We start from the raw sequence: 20,448 nt of genomic DNA, 5'->3' as shown, positions 1-20,448 counted from the left end.
CTATTGGTTTTTGAAAAGTGCTCTACAAATAAATTTGTTAAATAAAAAAAAACATTATTATTATTATTCTAGGCGGGTAAGTCCTCATCCTTGAAAGTAGTACAAGCAGTAGAGCCCTTTCTCCTTAGGAATCATCTCTCTGCTAGCTCTTACTTATGCTGCTACAGGCTTAGACTGCAGTGGGATCTTGGCTCTATATCTATCTGTGTGCTTCACATCAGATCACTGCATGTAACTAACTTTACATCTCCATTAGGGATGTCCACAATCAATCTAGCATCGATTAATTGATTGTGAACACATTTCTTTATTTTGATTTTCTATCACGTGGATCAAACATCATGTGGTCTCATGTTTGGTTCAGCTCTCAGGGAGGTGTTTGAAGTTTAAAGCATGTTTCAGAATCAGCTGACTGAAGGTGAGACGCTCAGCTGGGGGCTGCGGCTGAGTGACAGGTCTCCATGAGCGCTTTTTATGACCCAGTTGCGCTCCTCCCTGACCTCTGACCTCTGTTCACATGATTATTTTACTAAATAAGAATGAGTAGACAGAAAACTGGACCCTGTGAGTCTGAAACATGTTTCTGTTCAGCTCCCTTGTTGAAGTCTGAGCCTTCACTTTTATGACTGTATGTCTGCAGAGATTATAAACCTGCTCCACATGTTGATATTCAGCATGTTTAACATTTTGAACACCTCAATGTGATCTGTAGATATTCAATACTGTCAGTTATATACTTTGTGTCCTGAAGGAAAATTTGATTTAGGGGAAAAAACGCATTTAGCATTGTTTTTGACACGGAAAACATTTAAAAAAATTTTAGTGATTAATCGCTAATTGAAAAATTAATTAAAATTAATTAAAATTAATTAAAAAATACTTGAAATTTACATCCCTAACACAAACATAACTACTGTACAGGTCAGATTCCAACTGTAGCTCTCAAACCTCACACAGAGCAACAGCAGGAGCACTTAATTTCACCTCACACATTTAAACTGAGACCCATTTACTGAAAAAGGCCAAGGAGAAAATATACAAATAACCAGAATGGTTGTTTTCTTCCTGATTCCCCAACAATGAGTCATTCTTGTAGCTTCAAAGGCAAAAAAAAAGGGGAAATGAAAGCCTAAAAATGGCTGTCATAATGCTAACACATTAGCTCTTGAAATCGTATGCTGCGTTAGCATTGCTTTAATCAGCTACTTGAAATTTACATTCCTAATCTCCATTAAAGCAGCAAAGATATTCAGTATCGTTCAGGGAGTTTTGGAGATGGCGTGCTGCAGTGGGCCTGACTTCTGCTACCGTCTTTCTTTTATTATCTTAATGCTCCTGCAAATCATAGAGCTTAGACTGTTGCAGCAGTGAAGTCTACTTGTTGTGAGTTCTCAGCGTCTGATTCTCACTGAAAGCTGCAGAGAGATGTTTTAAGAAGGCTGATCTTTGGATTTGATCGACTAATCTCGCTCTAGAAAATAGTTTTCAGAGATGAAACCATGACTGTATTTAACACAGATGCATCAACAATGACACAAATCTTAAGTTGCAGCCTTAAAAACGTGGCTACTTCATGATGAGACATAAAGGAAATAGCTGCACCTGATCCCAGCTCACCCTGCTACCTATCCGCCGCAGACCTCGTGGCCTGATTCCTGTCATGCTCTTCATGTGAGTAATGCCGGATAGAGTAACAGGTCTTCCTTCACACATCGTCTAATTCAGGACGCGCCTCCGGGGCCTCAGTGGAGCCGAACATGAGCATGTAAGTGTCAGAGGTCCTGGCTCATACTCACCATCACTCTGAACCTTTCTCAGGGTAACGGAGGGCGTGGCGATGGCTGAGGCACGGAAGTTAGCAGGCAGGGTCTCGGCGGAGTCAGAGGTCACGCCCCGGAGGTCTTTCTCCCTAAACATCTTCCTCCAGGAGGGCGAGCGTGTGAACGTCTTTGCTCCATCCTGTCAAGACAGACAAAACACGGCTCTCACAAAAATCCATCTTTCAGTCAAATTTTAAAAAAGTGAAATCGTGCTGACCTCATCAGGTCGTCTCTCGGTTCCCATGGAGATGAGCGAGTTGTACTCTTGCTCCAGGAGCTGCCGGGCCTGCAGGAGAGAGGTGATGCAGAGCTCTGAGATTCATTTGGACTTTGCAGATGACACGTTTTTCAGGACGGGCGTGCTCTGCTGGCATTCATTAGCTCATGTTTGAACTGCTTTAAACCAGATGAGGTATTTTAAGCCCTTTATTAAAGACAGCAAAGAGACGGCAGGAAATTACAGAGACAGAGATGCAGCAGAGGTCTCAGGACACACTCCATTGTTTCCTTCATGGTTGAAGTCTAAACCTCTAAGCTGAGAGGGCACCCTGCTAAGCTGCTCCTATATCATACTGTAGCGTATAAGAGGCTCAGACCATCAAAGGAGATGTGATTGTTGTAAATAATATAAAACAAACCTCCGTATTCAAACCACGACACGATCATTATAGCTCGTGCATGACAGACGCAGGTCTTTGATCATACATGTATATAAAAGTTATGCTATTAAAGAAGCTGTATGCAGCTGAAATAAATCCAATGGAAGGAGTTTAATGACGTCGCTCTGCAGGGTTAATGGTCAAACAGTGAAGTGTGGGTGATTGTTGACATAAAGATACAAAGGAATATGATTTGAAATAGTTAAAAACACGTGTGTTAATATGTTATCAGGCTCATTAAGCATCCAGCAAAACCTCCAGAGTGTGTGTTACATTTTAAATGACGTCTGCTCAGCTCATCTGCAAAACGATGGCACATGTGACGAGGAGCATAATACAGAGCTTTATGTTACAGTCGAACAGGAGCAGGAAGGATATTTAAAACTAGTTTTGGAGTTACTGAACTCTGCAAAACACCGAGCAGCAACCACTAGTGCTGAAATATGGAAGTGCAAAACTGCATTTTTCAACTGTCCACATTAGAGACGGGCATTTAAAGCAGAAATACTATCCGTTAACTGCTGGAATCTATTCGGTTATCATTCTTAATCAAGCCCCCATTACACACCACCACACGTGTATTTCCAACTAATGTCACTAATGTTTTCTTCTTATTGTCACGATATAATGCAGTTAGCGTTCTCCTCTTCTGTTGCTTAATGCTGTTAGCAAACAGCTTGAGACGCTCTATAGACGCTCTATAGTCACCGTCTGGTGGGAATACTGTATTACAACCATAGACTGTATAAAATATGGACGTAGTATCCGTGATGTCACCCATCTGTTCCTGAGCGCTGTTTTGAAGCCAATCAGCGGCGGCAGCCATATTGGAAATGCTGAACTCAACCAAACTTAATGTGAGGTAAAGAGGCGGGGTTTGAGCCTCCTAGCCAACAGCTATGTGTTCCCGACTGTCAATGAAGTCAGTCATGTCCTTATTTGGGCAAAAACTTGTAATCTTAATATCTTCTGAACCGTCACGTTAGAAAACAATTCACTCCCGTACAGTGTGTGCTGATAGAGAGATTAGTGACGTAGACTGATGCTGTTTTTTCAACCAGGCTGTAAACATGTTTATTTCTGCTGTAAAGATCGTCTTCTTTGAATTGTTGTGTATGTGGTTTCTGGTGTTTCTGCAGCCAGCCTCTAGTGGATTCTCGATGAACTGCAGTTTATAACACTTCAGCATGGGCTTCATATTTTGAGACCGGAGGTTGCCGCTTGATCTCACACCACTACACGCATATTTCCAACAGATGTTGCTAATGTATTCTTCTTCTTCTTCTATTAATGCAGTTAGCGTTCTTCTTCTTCTTCTGTTAATGCGGTTATCAATCAGCTTGAAGCACTATATAGTCACTGTCTGGCAGGAATACGATATTACAACCAGGCACCGTTAAAAACGATTATAAATAGAACTAACAAAATGAGATAATATGAAGTTAAGGTGTTAACTTAAATTCAGGAGCAGGACCACGCCTAAAACACATCCTCAATCACCTGACAAGCCTTCTTAAACGTAGCCAGCCTACTCCAACTGCTTGTCCGTGATTCTTCAACCCACCCTCCCTCACCTTACTCTACTGCACTTAACCTATTTCCTTGTCCTCTCCTACTCAACTTGTGCTCGCTCCTTCTATGCCCTGTCTACTTCCAGGTACATACTGGGTCAAGATCAGCTCCGGCAGGATAACGCTGAGACGGAACCCCCATCCTGAGTCTCCTTCTTCTGGGCACACTACGCACAACTAATTCATTAAATGTTCAACTTATATCCTTGTGTGGCGTGGTCCTTGCTAGTGAAATCCACATTAACTCTTAACTCTCCCACCTATTGTCTCCAAAATATCTCATATACATTTTTAGATTTTTTACAGGAGGGTACATCTTTCATAACTCACTCATTCACATTAAGGCTACCGGCTCATCTGTGCTCTACATCCATTAAATACACGGACACAAACACAGCCTTCTGTTTGTACGCTGCTTTCGTTTCCCTCGTGTCTCTACATGATGTCTGGAAGAGTATGGATACGGACCAAATGTTGCAACAACAGTGAGAGCCAGACCGCAAGACATGATAAGGAAGAATACTTTGGAAAATGATGGAACTTTTGAAGAATGGTTATGTGAGAAAGTACAGAACAGCTGAGCAAAGATCTGACGGGAACTGCGAAGGAGGTAAGCTCCACCTCTTCATTCCTTTCTTGGGGAGTCAGAGGTTGCTTGGGGTTAGCATTTCCAATATGACGGCTGCTATCTTTGGGTTTGGGTTTGACCAACACCATGCTACGTGATGTATCTGCAGAGTTTCCTCTTTAGCAGATAGATTTCCAGTCTTTGCTTTCATTACACAACATATCCACCTCCTAATGTGGGCCAATATGTCAGAACAAGTGTGATGAGATGAGTGGAGGCTGCAAGATCACATAACCTCTGACTAGGAGACGTGCTGGTTGATATTTTGTGTAACCTTTTCAAACAATACGGTCACACAAAGACTAACTGTAGATGAGTTCCTGTCCTTGTCACTGAAGTCAGGTGACTTTGTTCAGTGACCTCCTGTACCTGTGTGTTCTGATTGGGGATCTGCAGCAGCAGAGCCAGGTCGGTGAAGTCGAAGGTGTCGTCCAGAGCCAGCAGAGACCCATGGACGCCGCTCTCACGCAGGTTGTCGGCGTACTCCTTCAGGCCGAGAGTCTGCACCCAGCACATCACACGCTCGTTGGACCACACCATCACATCTGGGAAAAGGGAGGGAATAGAAGCTGAATGAGGAGGAGGAGGAGGGAGAGGAGGGAGAGGAGGGAGAGGAGGCATCCATCTGCAAACAGCAAGCTGTCTGCTCGCTGCTTTTAAAAGCCGGATCAGGTTTCTTAATATTCGACTCACTTCCTGGAGCTCAGGCTGGCTTACGTACGGTCCTCCAAAGGGGGTTAATTGCCAGTGAAGTATTAACGAGTGATCAAGAAAAACAGTGAAAAGTTCCTGCTTTAGCTGATAAACTCTCTGAGATGGACTGCAACAGTTCAGCCAGTCATCATGCGAACAAGAAACCCACACATTTCCTAACGGGGGAATTCTTCAGGGAGGAAATCAGCCAAGATGAATTGACTGTAAATGTACAACATGTGTATTCTGAGGCAGAGCGGTGGGAGAGCGGGAGATTTGGGTTTGTTTAATGACTGAGAGTGTTGACATTTATGTAATCATTATCCAGCCAAATTGCTCTAGAAAGCTGTGGCTTTTAATCTCTTGGGGGGGATCGGAGGAGGAGGAGGGGGAGCAATAACTAAGAGGTGGTCCAGACGTCCTCCAGCCAGAGATGAGGTAAACGGACTCAAAAGAAACGTTTGTTATGTTTGCAGCTCTAAAGTTTGTACACTGTTTCAATCCAAGAGAGAGTTTCTATCTTAACAAGTTAAGGCGAGCAAAGGAAACAGCTGAATCAGAATCAGAATCAGAATCAGAATCAGCTTTATTCGCCAAGTATGCTTGAACACACAAGGAATTTGACTTTGGTAAACTGTGCTCTCTTTGTACAAGGCAGAATAGGAATAAGAATAAGAACTACAATAAAAAATAAAATGAAAATATAATAACAATAACCTTAGCTATAAATACAAAGAAACAACAAATAGCTTGACTAATATGTACAGGCTAAAATAATATGATAAAGTGCAGTGGTGAGTTGCAGAGGTAGTTTTACATTATAAAATAGAAGTTAAATAATACAAAAAATAGAAATATGGAATTCTGCTTGAGAATTGTTGCATTGTATATCTACATGTATATTTACAGAGAGTATTTATCTGACAGGTATGACACTGTTATGGTTTAGTGTTCATCAGAGTGACAGCCTGGGGGAAGAAACTGTTCTTATGGCGGGTTGTTTTGGCGCACAGTGATCTGTAGCGCCTGCCGGAGGGGAGGAGTTTGAAGAATTTGTGTCCAGGGTGTGAGGGGTCAGCGGTAATGCTCCCTGCCCGTTTCCTGGCCCGGGACCGGTACAAGTCCTGGATGGGGGGCAGGTGGACACCGATGATTTTCTCTGCAGTCCTTATAGTCCGCTGCAGTCTGTGTTTGTCTAGTTTGGTTGCAGAGCCAAACCAGACAGTGATGGAGGTACACAGAACAGACTGGATGATGGAGGTGTAGAACATGATCAGCAGCTCCTGAGGCAGGTTGAACTTCCTGAGCTGACGCAGGAAGTACATCCTCTGCTGGGCCTTTTTTCTGATTGTGTCTATGTGGGAGGTCCACCTCAGGTCCCGGGAAATAGTGGATCCCAGGAACCTGAAAGAGTCCACAGTAGACACAGTGCTGTTCAGGATGGTGAGGGGGGGGAGTGGGGGGGGGCTTCTCCTGAAGTCCACTGTCATCTCTACCGTCTTGAGCGGGTTCAGCTCCAGATGGTTCTGACTACACCAGAGGGCCAGCTGTTCCACCTCCTGTCTGTAAGCAGACTCGTCTCCGTCCTGGATGAGACCGATGACGGTGGTGTCGTCTGCAAACTTCAGGAGTTTCACCGAGGGGTCCCCTGAGGTGCAGTCATTGGTGTAGAGGGAGAAGAGCAGTGGGGAGAGAACACATCCCTGTGGGGCGCCAGTGCTGATGGTCCGGGTGCTGGATTTGATGCTCCCCAGCCTCACCTGCTGTCTCCTGTCCGTCAGGAAGTTGGTGATCCACTGACAGATGGAGGCCGGCACTGTGAGCTGGGTGAGTTTCTGGTGCAGGATGTCTGGTATGATGGTATTGAACGCAGAGCTGAAGTCCACAAACAGGATCCTAGCGTAGGTCCTGGGGGAGTCCAGGTGATGCAGGATGTAGTTCAGACCCATATTGACTGCATCCTCCACCGACCTGTTTGCCCGATAGGCAAACTGCAGGGGGTCCAGCAGGGGGCCTGTGATGTCTTTCTTTGTTGACTTAAATGATAAATATCCAGCTCCTTATATTAACGGAGCGACGCTGAGGGAGCTGCAACTCTTTCACATTGACCGTGCATCATTCTCACAATCACATGAAGTATCCTCCTGAGTAGGCAGCATATTTAAGCTTTCTGCCTCTGCTTTGTGCTCAAACTCCCCCCCCCCCACCACCTCCCAGCATGCACCTGCAGGGGGCTTATGATATGATTGCATCACTCCTTTGTTTCTGCATGTGAAGTTAATCTGCAGGAGTGATGAGGTCGGAGCAAAGACGCCAAACAGAAACAGAAGTATGCATGAATCATATTAATGTGAGTTTAGAGCTCCTGTGAGGAACTTTTTAAGTTTGTGTTGTTTTTGCTGCCCCCTGTGGACAAAGCTCTACCTTTTTTCAGGCTTTTATTTAAAGGATAAGACAGTGCTGTAGCAGGAAACTGGAGAAAGGGAGAGGGGAATGAACCTGATATGCCTGCTTTAAGGACAACAGCCTCTGTACATGAGGATTTAACCCCTGAGTTGAACCAGGGCCCCAATTGAAACCGCCTCTGCTGATCTCACCCTCAAGTCAAAGACACTCAGCGTTAATCTTTGCTGTGGGAATGCAAAAAAATAACCAATCATGCTGCTGATAGTCTTGTTTGCTCTAGTAGGTCATATAGAGGCATCAGCTTTGATTTCAGTCTGTCTCATAACAAGCTAAAACTCCTTACTGGAGCTTTAAAGTAGACGCTGTGACGACCTATCTGCTGTTTTTTAAGCAGATGGCACATCTTGTTTCTATTGGTCGTGAACTACACTTTCTGGATATGCTTTTGGGATATTTCCAGAGTTTATAAAACTTTTTTGTTTTATATTTTGGAGCCTGTAAAACTATAAAGTCAAAGTCTTCTTTATTGTCACAAACTGCAGTATGCACCAGACATACAGAGGATTTGATTTTGCATTTCTCTCTCAGACCCTAGCAACGACAACAACAGATAAACATAGGAAATACACACAAGATGAAGAAAATGGATAAAAAGGACCTAGCTAGAAAAAGATAAGCTAAAGTTAAAAGAAGTAAGCTTATAAATATAATAAAATACGGTTTAAAACAGTGCAAAAACGTTACTGTAGTGCAATTGAATCAGCTATAATGTTAGAAAATGAGCTTTGAAAATTGAAGCTTTCACAGGCAATGAGGAGAACTTTTCTGGGACGTACTTTGATCAGTCATATTTCCTCAGAGGGGGTATTAGGCGTTCATTAAAGTCTCTGAAGGAAGTGGAGACTGGAATTGAACAAGGCTAGAAGTGCGACTACATTTAACTTAATTTAAATATCTGTTTTTGTAAATCTATATGAAGGGCTTTTATTTTGAAGGGCAGCCTAGTTAGTCTGTTTTAATTCAGCAGGCAAAGCACAAAGGCCAAAACCTTGTGATGTCCATATCCAGGATGACACAGCTGGATCAGTCTTTTGTGTTTCCTGTTTTAGAATCCATCTTTTCCTTAAAAGGCGATTCATCATTTCCGTCAAACACCGGATTAAAACCACGAGAGGAGATTTGGGATGGGAACCCCCAAACGTCACACATCGATGTGACATGACCTTGATGTGGGATTAGACTTTTGAGGATGTCTCCACAGCTGCGTACACGGACGACATCCCTGGATTAGGGAGGTGACGGACTTATTCTCTGTGATTGATTTTATTTTTATATTTCCTAAATCAGATTAAAATGTAATATTCTGGATGTTTGGCGTTAGATTCTCCTGATTTGTGTTCCAATGTTTGGCACAAACACGCAGTAAGTAAGAGGCACGTTGCAGGATGACGGGCCGGGTGTGTTGATAAGATTTGTACCGGGGTCCTCGCTCTGATTGCATTTTCCTCTTTTAGATGCACAAAGGGTGAAACAAGCACAGGACCAAAATATCCCTGCAGTACGTCACCATATTGGATGTCCTGAAATCCCCCAGTTTCCCTGAACCCATCTTTGGAGGACTTGAGGAGATTTTCTGGACTTGTGCACAAAATGAAGGTGATCATAATCCTGGTTTGTGAAGCGGTCTCTGAGGTATGTTGGAACCCGACAATAGCCCGGTGAGAATAGAGGAATTAGCTGGGTGGGAGAGGTCATGCAGACGGGGGCATGAATAATGGGATAATGGCAGAGCTCACCTTTGTTCTGGTGGGCGCTGTCCTCTCGCCTCCTCTCCAGCTCCTTGCGGTCGTAGTTGAGACGCTTCAGGCACATGATGCCGTAATGCAAACTGACCCTGGGAGAGGTCAAAGAGGCAGAGAGAGAGAGCGAGGCAGGTTAACTGGGGGGCGTGTTTCCACTCTCACCTTTACTCAGGAGGGCATTAACACAACCCGGCTCCTTTTGACCTCTCAAGAGGGCTTAAAGAGAGCCTGGAGACACACACCTGAGCGGCTGGAGTCCCAACAACAGCAGAGCTCCTTTAACACCTTCATATTTCCCATTCCACAGAGAGACAGCATCAACAGAGTCTTAAAACCAGAAGTTTTCACAAGAACTCAAAATCAAGCCAAGCGTCTTATTATAAGTCTAAATACCTCATAACGCTTAAAGCTGGAGTAAGGTATTTGGTAGATGAGCTAGAATTGGAAATGATACAACCCAATGAAGCCCCGCCCCTTTTCTCTGGCCTCATTCCAAAGCCACGCCTCCAAAACTCACAGACATGCATTCGCTGACACCTGGAGGTCGATATGTCGGGAGTTAGACATGAAAAGAAGGCTGCGTTACATCCTTAAATTAAAGAAACACAGCAACCACGGCGTCCTTTCCCTCCCTCCGCTGTCCTCATCACTGAAAGGTAGATAACTCCAGTTTGTCTATCTTTGTTGGTGGAAGTGGACTTGAAACTTTGCCTGCTTTATCTCCCATTATTGTCCGACTTTCAGCGGTTCATGCGTCTCCTTCAGTAGAAACAGCTGACAGATAAATCAACTTCAAACTCATGAGGACATGGCTTTCATCACTTCAAGAGAGAACAGGATAATGAATCTGTTTCTGTCTTCCTGTCCCATTAAAGTTACTACCCATAGACCTTTCTGGAGTCCCTGAGCTCCCTTGTCCCGTAGGTTCTTCTGGATCTCTGCCGTTGATGACCTGCTGCTACAACTACTACTATCCGTCTCACCACTATCGTCTCTCTCTCTCTCTTCATCTCCCTCTATCCCTCTCTCCAGATGTGTGTCTAACATGAGTCTGGTCCTGCTGGAGGTTTCTGCCTGTTAAAGGAAGTTTGTCCTTGCCACTGTAACTTGCTAAATGCTGCAAAGTGCTCTGCTCATGGTGGATTAAGAAGAGATCAGACTGAGTCCTGTCTGTAAGATGGGACTGGATCTGATCCGGTCTTGATGTTGGGTCTTTATTATTAATAATAATAATAATAATAATAATAATAATAATAATAATAATAATAATAATAATTGATAGGATTTGTATAGCGCTTTTCATGGTGCTCAAAGTCACTTCAAAGAAAAATATTAATAAATACAATAAAATGAAATAAAATAAAATAAAATAAAACAAATCAAATTAAAATAAAACAAACGAAAATAAAATAATACAAAATCAATCAAATAAAACAAAACAAAATAAAATAAAATAAAATAAAACAAAATAAAATAAAATAAAATAAAACAAAATAAAATAAAATAAAATATAATAATAGAACTCAGAGTATGGTCTAGACCTGCTCTGTTTGGAAAGAGTCTTCAGATTTGTTGTGATTTGGCGCTTTATAAATAAAGATTGATTGATGTAGATGAAGCTACCTGTGGAAGCTGTCCACCATTTTGAGCTGTCCTCTCAGCTCCTTCTTCGTCAGGTGGTCCAGCATGCGAGCATCCACCAGGGACTCCATGAAGTAGCTGCGATACTGAGGCAGACCCAGGCTGGGCAGCCAGTCGTTTCCCACCCACTCATGATTCATATCGCCGTAGGCCAGTATCTGCAGGGGGACAACCGAACGCAGATGATCAACGCTGATTCACGCTCGGCTTGATGTGTGATGGTGAACATGACTCACTGCGGTTAGCCACTCTGGATATCAAATCACTGACAGTCATGATGTGTTAATTCTGACTTTTTCAAGAACGTGCTGCTGATCCTTACCTGATCCCAGCTGAACTCCTTCAACTCCTACAGCGCCGGCAGAGGACAGGAGGCAGACAGAGAGAGAGAGAGACAGACTCATAGAGAGAGAGAGAGAGAGAGAGAGAGTGAGGGAGAGCGGGGGGGGAGAGAGAGAGAGAGAGAGAGAGAGAGGAGAGAGAGAGAGAGACAAGGAGGTGGAGAGGGAAGAAGTGGAGCAGGGGTCGAGAGCAGGGTGGACAGATGGAGAGATGATGGAGTAGAAGCAGAGGAGGAGGAGGAAGAGGAGGAGGTAGCAGCGGCAGCAGCAGCAGCAGGAAAAGAGGACAAAAGGGAGGAATAGTGTGTTAGTGAACGGGTAATTAGTTGGAAGCAGTTCACACAGAAACAGAAACCAGAGGGAGAGAAGAAGACGCTCAACACTACGGCCTGGATCCACAAAGAAAGAAAAAGAGAGACAAAGGAAGAAATCAAAAAAAAGGAAGAAAGAGAGGAAGAGGAGGGAGACTTGTCAACATGATTCAGACCAGACGAGACGTTTAAAACAAATCCAAACTGAGTGAAATCATAATAAAGAACTTAAGAAGGGTTTGAACGACAGAGAGCGGACAGGAGGGGACACTGACCGGAGGCTTGGTGGCGGCGTTCAGGGACTCCATCTCTGCGTGGGTCATCCACACGTTACTGGTCGACTGAAGGAGAACAAGAGGACAGTGAAACCATTAAATTAAAAAAGGATTAAAAAAGATGCCTCAAAAATGACAGAAAATGTCCCAGGACAGGACTTTAAAAACATATCTAGAGTAAGAGAAGTCCCAGATATCTAAGGGAAGTTCATCCAAACTAAAAACAAGAACATTTGTCTTAGAAATACTTTTTACTTGTGAGAAATTGTGTTACAGCAAGCACCTCTTTTCCACTATGCCGGTCTTAGGGCTGGTTCATAAACTGGAAGCAGCTACTTAATAATGCATTGAATAAATTAAATAAATGACTTACTAAAATTAGTAACAATTTATCACAGACAAAAATAAACTAGAACAATTAGCAGAATTTTCATAAATGGAAAAAAGTTACCCAATTTAATTATACAAGAATATTTTTGCCAATTTTAAAAGAATAAAAAAGTAGAGGTTGACTAATATTGTTTTTTCAAGGGCCAATACAGATGCAGATAATTAGAGAGCAGGTTGGCCAATGGGGGATATGTACTTTTAATATCATGCTATTGTTGTTGTTTTCTTGCATGTGATGAATTCCAACAATTTCATAACAATAACATTAATTATCTCATGCACTTTGCGGTCTAATATACATGGTTTAATTAGTTAGTAAGATGCTTTAAATGGATTTTAATTCATTCATAAATTAAAGAAATAGAAACATTAATTGGGTTTTGCTTTAGATCACTGGAAGGTTTTATAATTTTCAATTTTTATATTTAATATTTTTTAATTGTTTTAATATTTTGTCTTTGGCAAATTTTTAATCGTCCAACATTGTTTTATTTCCTTTTGTTTGTTTTTTATTTGTTTCTTTGTTCTTTGTAAAGCACTTTGTAACCCTGCTTTGAAAAGTGTGATACATATAAAGATTATTATTATTATGGATGTCACAATATGTTTGATATTTATGTCAGAAGCACCATTAAAATGCATAACTTGATGCATTTGATGCTAACTGAATGCTAACATTGCTCAACAGCAGCCACAATAAGGAGGCTGCCTGCAGTGTCTGCAGACATTGTTTGTTTATCTTGTTTATCATCTTTAATCGGCCTCATGAGCGCAGACATCGGTGGTTTGCCAGTCATTTTAAAATGCCATTAATCAGCCTGAACAGGTTTATCAGTCGAGCTCTTATAAAAATAATTATGCTGTTGGATTTACTCTTCATCTAAACTTCCTTTTTGCTTTGTAGCTTTTATCCTGAAATTGTCCCTCCAAGGATGTCTTATATTCTAAGTTATCTCAAGAGAGTTAGTCTCCCTGAATCCTGCCATCAAAGGTATTTGACTTTACAGGAACTCTAATGCTGAAGCTGTCTTGGTTTGGAGTTTATCTGGCGTGTTGTAAGTTTGCTCACAGAGCGAGTGCTGGCGGGAGCCGAGGGGCTGGTGAGGGACACCATCTCCTGGATGGCCAGCCGCAGTTTGAGGCGGTGGAGCGGGTTACTGATGCCGATCTCCCTCTGGATCTCTGTGTCTGACAGGTTAGCCATGATGGCGCCGCTCTTCACGTTAGCACGGCAGGCTGCAACGTACCAGGCCGGCATTCCCACCCACAGCTGGAGGAGAGGGAGATGAAGGAAATGGGAATGCATAATGGACAGTTAAATTGATGTGTGTTCTTTGGACATGATGTCTCATTGTTTAGATTTCTGTGATTGCACATTACCTCCAACCAAGACACAACAGTGGGTCCGTCCCAGGATGCAAAGGGAAGTCCTTGGCGACATGCTTCCTCCAGCAGCTCATGCCTGGGAAGAACAGGAAGTGTTCAAATCAAACAAAGTTTTCATCTGAGAAACAAACTGAAACAGAACGGAGGACAAAAGTCACAAACTTCTTCTTGCTGCGGCGGTCTTTATCTGCTGGACCCAGAGTCCCGGTCTTGTTCATCCCCATGGGGTCACCAGAGGCCATGTCCTCAGAGGGTGTGGATGCTAGGAGAGCCACAGCAACAATAAAGATCACATTGATATCAAACACACTCAGTGAGTTTTATCTCTCCTTCATCCTCTGTGTGTTTACCAAGAGAAGAGGATCCATCCCGCCCCGGTTGACCCATCCTCCCCTTCTCCTTCTTTCCAAAAAGCCGCCCGATGGAAGACTTGATGCTCTTCTTCTTACTGGACTTGTGGAGGGAATCTTGGCTGCTGTTGGAGCTGCTCCCATCTGCTGAGAGACTGGGAGGGGCGACATAAATCAGTGAGGGGAAAAGGGCAGGAAACAGGCAGCGCATTGTTTTTAATGAGTTTGGTGTGTGGCTGCCCTACCTGCGAAACTCTCGGGGGTCGTCCAGCATCGCTCCTGGGTGGGTGAGGGCCATCCTGTCCAAGCGCAGAGCACGAGGAGTGGGTGGAGGCGTGGAGTCGAGGAGGGCGAGGGACCGATCGTCATCTTTGCTGTTCTGAAGAATTAAATAAAGAAGGAGAAAGGTTCAAAATGAATATCTACATAATGTGCAATCAGACGGTCAGAGGCCTGGATTACTTATATTCAACTATGAGCAAGGCGACAGATCTTTGTTGACAACTAAGTCTACTACATGTAATTCCACCTGATGAAATGCATGTAGGAGGGAGGCTGTCATACTCTACCAGAAGTAACATGCTGCATATGATCTGTTTGATATGAACATGTGAAAACAACAACAAGGCATTTCATGGGAAGTTATGTTACCTGGATCCAGGGGAAGTGTCACAAAGCTGCTGCACCATATTAGCAACATTTGAGCTAAAACCTACAAACAACTTAAAATATTCACAAAAACTTGCATGAATTTTTGAAGTCACAAATCCTGTCTTGTTTATTTATCTGATTTGATTTACTTGTAAAAGGACCATGTACAGTATTTAACATAAATATCACCATTTAATGCATTGTACCTGAGTTAGCTTAAAGCTAATTTACATCTGCAGTCCTTTGGCAGGTCACAATATAAACATCACATTGTTAAAATGCTCACTCGCACACGCACACACACACAAACAAACAAACAAATAAACAAACAAACAAACAATCAAACAAACAATACTGTTGAAAAAGAACGTCAAACGGCTGCCTACCGGTGTTTTGGATTAAAGAGTGACCCTGTTAACTGGCAACTTTCAGCCAAATACGTCTGGATATCGTAGTTACAGCTATTGAAAATTCTCTTAAAAATGTCCTTTAGTTTTTTATTAAAGATAAATTTGATGAGTATTTTTTATAAAAAAAAAAAAGATGCTAGGATGCATTCATGAGGAATCTTCTTGTTTTAACCGTTTCAACCAACAGCTCTTGGAGCTTCAACCACCATCACATTTGTCTGAAAGTCGCCAGTTAACACGGTCACTTCTTCAACCAAAACACCGGTTTGGTGACATTTATGCAAGAAAAAAAAAGAAGCAAACTAGGAGAGGGAAATTCGATTTTCTCCATTGTCGCCTTTTTTAGTGAGATAAATGTCACTGAACCGGTGTTTCGATTAAGGAGGTGACCGTGTTAACTGGCGACATTCAGCCGAACGGTGGTTGTAGCTCCAGCAGCTGTTGGTTGAAACGGTTGAAACATGAAGAGTCACTGTGAATGCATCCAAATATATATTTTCATGATCATTTCAAATTATACTCATCAAATATGTCTTTCTTAAAAAAAAACTAAAGGGAATCCTGAGAGAGTTTTCAATAGCTGTTGGAACTACAACGTTGACCGACACATTCTGCTGTTAGTCACCAGTTAACTGGGTCGCTCTTTAATCCAAAACACCGGTAAGAAGCTGTTTGACGTTCTTTTTCAAGAAGAGCTTAGACTGTCAGGCCAACAGCGCCCCAGGATGTGATTTCTTACAGGGTTTTGTGACTTTAAAAAGGTTCAAGTTTCTTTCCACCTGTCAAAAGCAACAATAATGTCTTCTGTGAGTCATTCAAAGGGAAGATACCGATACATTTGACAAAGCAAAGTAATATTAGCATGATTGTTTCATCCACATTTTGAATTTCAGCTGTCCTGTGGACTCAAACATTCCTGCTAATTATACTTTTCTTTGACAAATGTACTGGTATCCTCCCTTTGAACCACTCACAAAAGACTTAATCACGTTATTGTTTCCATATCTGTCGGAAACATCAAATCTGTTAAACCTAGATCTGATCAGCATCGTTAATGACAAACTGTCAACAACAACTGATGTGGTGTGGATCTGTCATCACTTTCAAATCATATGTGAGGAGTGTACCTGCCTTCAGCTAAACCGGTTTAATATTCAATGAAAGTCATTAGAGCTGAATCCGATCCTTTTTTTTTTAAAGATGTTTGACCCACTTAGTGAAGATTGCAGACCTTTAGGGTTCAGAGGAAACAAGTATCAATGATCTGCGTGTAACTAGAGTGTGATATCTATGTTGATTATTCTTATTAATCTGCTTTAATCAAAGTTTTTACTCTGGATTTGAATATAAAAGTGCAACTTGCACGTGTAGCCATGACTTAAACCTCTACAGTCTCGTTTCGGTCGCTCAAACTCAACGTTCCTCTGTTCTGAGGAGTGGAAGCCTTTAATCTCTTTAAATCTCAGTTCCTGTCCTGTGTTTTGTTCTGTCGCTGTATACACTTCAAGCTCGTAAGATAACTTAAACAATCCTTGCCTTTCTCTTCTGAACTCCCACATCAACGTTCCCACTTTCACAATCGCCCCTGACGGCCTGTTTTGTGTTTATTGCACCATCTTTTGAAATCCATCCGCCCATTTTGTAAAGCCTGGAACCAGTGTGTCTGGCACCATTAATCGCACCACCCTACGAGGTATTTCATCAGCTGCCCGGAACTTACATGGTGCTGATGAATATCTTGACTTCTCCTGACCCTGTCTGCATGATTTACTTATGCTTTATTTACATGACTCACTGTCTGGAGGAGCTGTTTGCATAAACAGGGAGGTGGATACAGAGGCGAGATGAGAAAGTTCAACACAGATGGGAATAGAAGTTTATTCCTTAGCTCCGGAGGTACCTGTCTGTCATTCTCGCGGGCCGGGGAGTGCGGCAGGCGAGGGGTGGAGTGGCCGGAGCTCGGGGGTGAGGGGGAGGCAAGGGTGGAGGATGTGATGGACGAGGGGATGAACCCCCGGCCTGTGCTGTCTCTCCCCAGGGTGGACGGAGGGTCTAAAGCCACGCTGACCCGGCTCTCGATCTCCTCAGCTCGTAGCTCTGTGTTCTCCTTCTCCTCCTGGATCAGTCTGGGGAGTTAAAAGAAGTTAAAAACAGCCATGCAAACACTGATCAGGGGGCTGGACAAGACTCTTGCTTCTGTATTGCAATCAGGTAGAAACAGCAGATACTCCAGGAAGTCACTCAGCTATGGTACAAATAAACAAACAACCTATAATGTGTGATTTTTTTCCCCTTTGGATCAACATAAGCAGGCAGTTCCTACAGTTTAAGCTCACACAGCTGAGCTACACCTTCATATCTACCATGAATCCATGCAAGTGGATGCACCGGTGAGTGTGTCCTTACTTGATCTCCTTATTGATGGCCTCCAGCTGTTCCTGCAGCATGATAGCCAGTGTCTGCACGTCCGTCTGTCCACTGGGCGACAGCAGCTCGGAGCCGAACCGAGGCTCCACGTCGTCATCTTCGTCGGAGCAGCCCACCTCCAAGCCTGGCTCGAACCCGGTCCCAAGCAGAGCCCCGCTATCCCAGTCTGGGTACTGCACAGAAAGAGACAAAGACAGAGGATTTGTTACCCTACATCCTCTGATTAATACTTTTTAACTGCTTAATGTCTCTCCAGAGTTATTTGGAAGAGGAAGGATGCAGAGAAATGAAGATAAATCTGTGTATTCGATTTTGGGCAGCAGGGATGTTTGGCGTGTCCCCCTCCTGCCTGAGAGTCTGTGCTGAGCAGCTGGCCCCCATCTTCACAAAGATCTTCAACACATCGCTGGAGCTGTGTGAAGTGCCCTCATGCTTCAAAAGCTCCACCATCATCCCAGTCCCAAAGAAACCCACCATCACAGGACTCAATGACTACAGGCCCGTCGCCCTGACGTCTGTGGTCATGAAGTCCTTCAAGAGACTGGTGTTGAGCCACCTGAAGGACATCACAGGCCCCCTGCTGGACCCCCTGCAGTTTGCCTACCGGGCAAACAGGTCGGTGGAGGATGCAGTCAACATGGGTCTGAACTACATCCTGCATCACCTGGACTCCTCCAGGACCTACGCTAGGGTCCTGTTTGTGGACTTCAGCTCAGCGTTCAACACCATCATCCAGGACATCCTGCACCAGAAACTCACCCAGCTCACAGTGCCGGCCTCCATCTGTCAGTGGATCACCAACTTCCTGACTGACAGGAGACAGCAGGTGAGGCTGGGGAGCACCAAATCCAGCACCCGGACCATCAGCACTGGTGCCCCACAGGGATGTGTTCTCTCCCCACTGCTCTTCTCCCTCTACATCAATGACTGCACCTCAGAGGACCCCTCGGTGAAACTCCTGAAGTTTGCTTTACTGTTATTATGTATTTATTTGTATGTCTTATTCTTATACCTTGTACAAAGAGAGCACAGTTTACCAAAGTCAAATTCCTTGTGTGTTGAAGCATACCTGGCCAATAAAGCTGATTCTGATTCTGATTCTGATTCTCACCTTGGTGGAGTCCTCCCGGGCGGAGCTCCAACGGGCCCTGTGACTCCGCCTGACCACGCCCCCAGTGGAGGCATTACCAAAGGGGTCCAGGTGAGTGGTGGAGCCTAATGGGAGGGACCCGCCTCCATGGGAATACCTCAACTCCAGAGCGCTTCCTGGCAGAGAGCGGCTGGAGAGATGGAGAGGAAGATAAGATGTTACAGGATAAGATGAAAGTGTAATTATCGCTGCAGGATGAGTTACACAGAAACTACTTAAAAAAACAGGTGAGGCATTAAAAAGAAATAACAAACACCAAGATATGACGCAAACACTCCATATGAAACAAAGCCCACCAAGTCAATGAGTGTTTTATTTTCAGTGTCTATCAAGATAAGAGACACAGCACCAACATGTTTACTGTCACGCAAAGCCACGCTCATGGAGTGTCCTGGATGTCTCAAAAGGCACCCACCTGGAGTACGAGCCCCCGGGCCTCGCTCTCAGCTGATCTAACTCCAGCTGAATCCTCTCCAGCTCCACTATGAGCTGGTCCTGGGAGGAGGAAACAGAGTTAGAAAAAAACCCAAAGGTGACGTGTTTCTGTGAGTTCAAGCCAAGAATAAGTTCAAGAGGTGCAGGTACCTTGTTTGCCAAGAGATCATCCTGGAGTTTCTTCATGTTGGAGAGTTCCTCAGACAGAGCGTTCTGGAGGAGGAAGAACACAAGATTTAATAATGAATACTAAATAATAACCACCGTAGAATCTTACTGAGATTATCGTTTCCATCACTCAACAAAAAATCCTTAAAATGTAGGAATAATACGGCGATCTAAACAGATTCCCATTCACGTCCCTACTTCATAACTTCTCTCAATAGGGATAAAATACAGAAGTTTATGTTCTTTATTCTTATAGGAATATTTATTCTTCAATTTATCAGGAATGATGATGTATCATTAAAGGAAAGACTTACAATTAATTGAGTATCAAAGAAATACTTAATTGTAATATTAAAGTTATCTTGTGCATGTATTCGGTATTGTACTTCATCCTATTGTAGTGTATCATATCCTATTGTATCCTGTTGTGTTGATCGTATTGTGTCGTACCTTATTGTATCATGTCATATCGGTATTGTATTTTTTCCTAGTGCACTGTATCATATTGTATCGTATCTTACTGTAACTTATTGTGTCGTATCGCAACATGTTACGTCGTATCACTTTCTAATCGCATCGTAACTTATTGTAACATATCTTATCATATTGAATCCTATCCAAGTGGCAACCTCTGGTCTCAAAATATGAAGCCCATGCAGAAGTGTTATAAACTGCAATACATCGAGAATCCACTAGAGGCTGGCTGCAGAAACACCGGAAACCACATAGACATGAATGGGAAAAAGACGATCTTTGCAGCATTAATAAACATGTTTACAGCCTGGTTCAAAAAACGGCTTGGTCCTAAGAAGCTAATCTCTCTAATGGCACACACTGTACAGGGGGGTGAATTTTTTTCTAACGTGACGGTTCAGAAGATATTAAGATTTCGAGTTTTGCCCAAATAAGGACATGACTGACGTGACTCCCAGTC

At 43.3% G+C, this 20,448-nt stretch overlaps 1 protein-coding gene across 2 annotated transcripts in view; it reads right to left on the bottom strand.

Annotated features, from left to right (window-relative positions):
• Window positions 1–20,448, bottom strand: part of ppfia3 (PTPRF interacting protein alpha 3) — a 47,210-nt gene that overhangs the window by 6,263 nt on the left and 20,499 nt on the right. Inside the window, exons 13-29 of one of the 2 annotated variants that reach the window (XR_004629193.1) lie at window positions 19,497–19,559; window positions 19,327–19,406; window positions 18,873–19,041; window positions 17,741–17,934; window positions 17,235–17,460; window positions 14,519–14,652; window positions 14,274–14,428; window positions 14,086–14,185; window positions 13,918–13,999; window positions 13,607–13,807; window positions 12,148–12,213; window positions 11,543–11,950; window positions 11,203–11,378; window positions 9,574–9,671; window positions 5,048–5,223; window positions 2,038–2,106; window positions 1,797–1,959 (exon numbers count right to left, since the gene is read on the bottom strand). Coding sequence is in view for 1 of the 2 variants with exons in the window: in XM_034672918.1 (XP_034528809.1) it covers window positions 1,797–1,959; window positions 2,038–2,106; window positions 5,048–5,223; window positions 9,574–9,671; window positions 11,203–11,378; window positions 11,543–11,569; window positions 12,148–12,213; window positions 13,607–13,807; window positions 13,918–13,999; window positions 14,086–14,185; window positions 14,274–14,428; window positions 14,519–14,652; window positions 17,235–17,460; window positions 17,741–17,934; window positions 18,873–19,041; window positions 19,327–19,406; window positions 19,497–19,559 (2,179 nt within the window). In the remaining variant the exon portion in view is untranslated. The remainder of the gene's footprint in view (window positions 1–1,796; window positions 1,960–2,037; window positions 2,107–5,047; window positions 5,224–9,573; window positions 9,672–11,202; window positions 11,379–11,542; window positions 11,951–12,147; window positions 12,214–13,606; window positions 13,808–13,917; window positions 14,000–14,085; window positions 14,186–14,273; window positions 14,429–14,518; window positions 14,653–17,234; window positions 17,461–17,740; window positions 17,935–18,872; window positions 19,042–19,326; window positions 19,407–19,496; window positions 19,560–20,448) is intronic. The other variant, XM_034672918.1, reaches the window with a different exon arrangement.

The sequence above is a fragment of the Notolabrus celidotus genome, chromosome 20, assembly GCF_009762535.1.
Source record: "Notolabrus celidotus isolate fNotCel1 chromosome 20, fNotCel1.pri, whole genome shotgun sequence".
In the NCBI taxonomy this organism is placed as follows: Eukaryota; Metazoa; Chordata; class Actinopteri; order Labriformes; family Labridae; genus Notolabrus; species Notolabrus celidotus.
The sequence above is the reverse complement of the archived record's forward strand: the minus strand, read 5'-3'. Positions and strand labels throughout refer to the sequence as shown.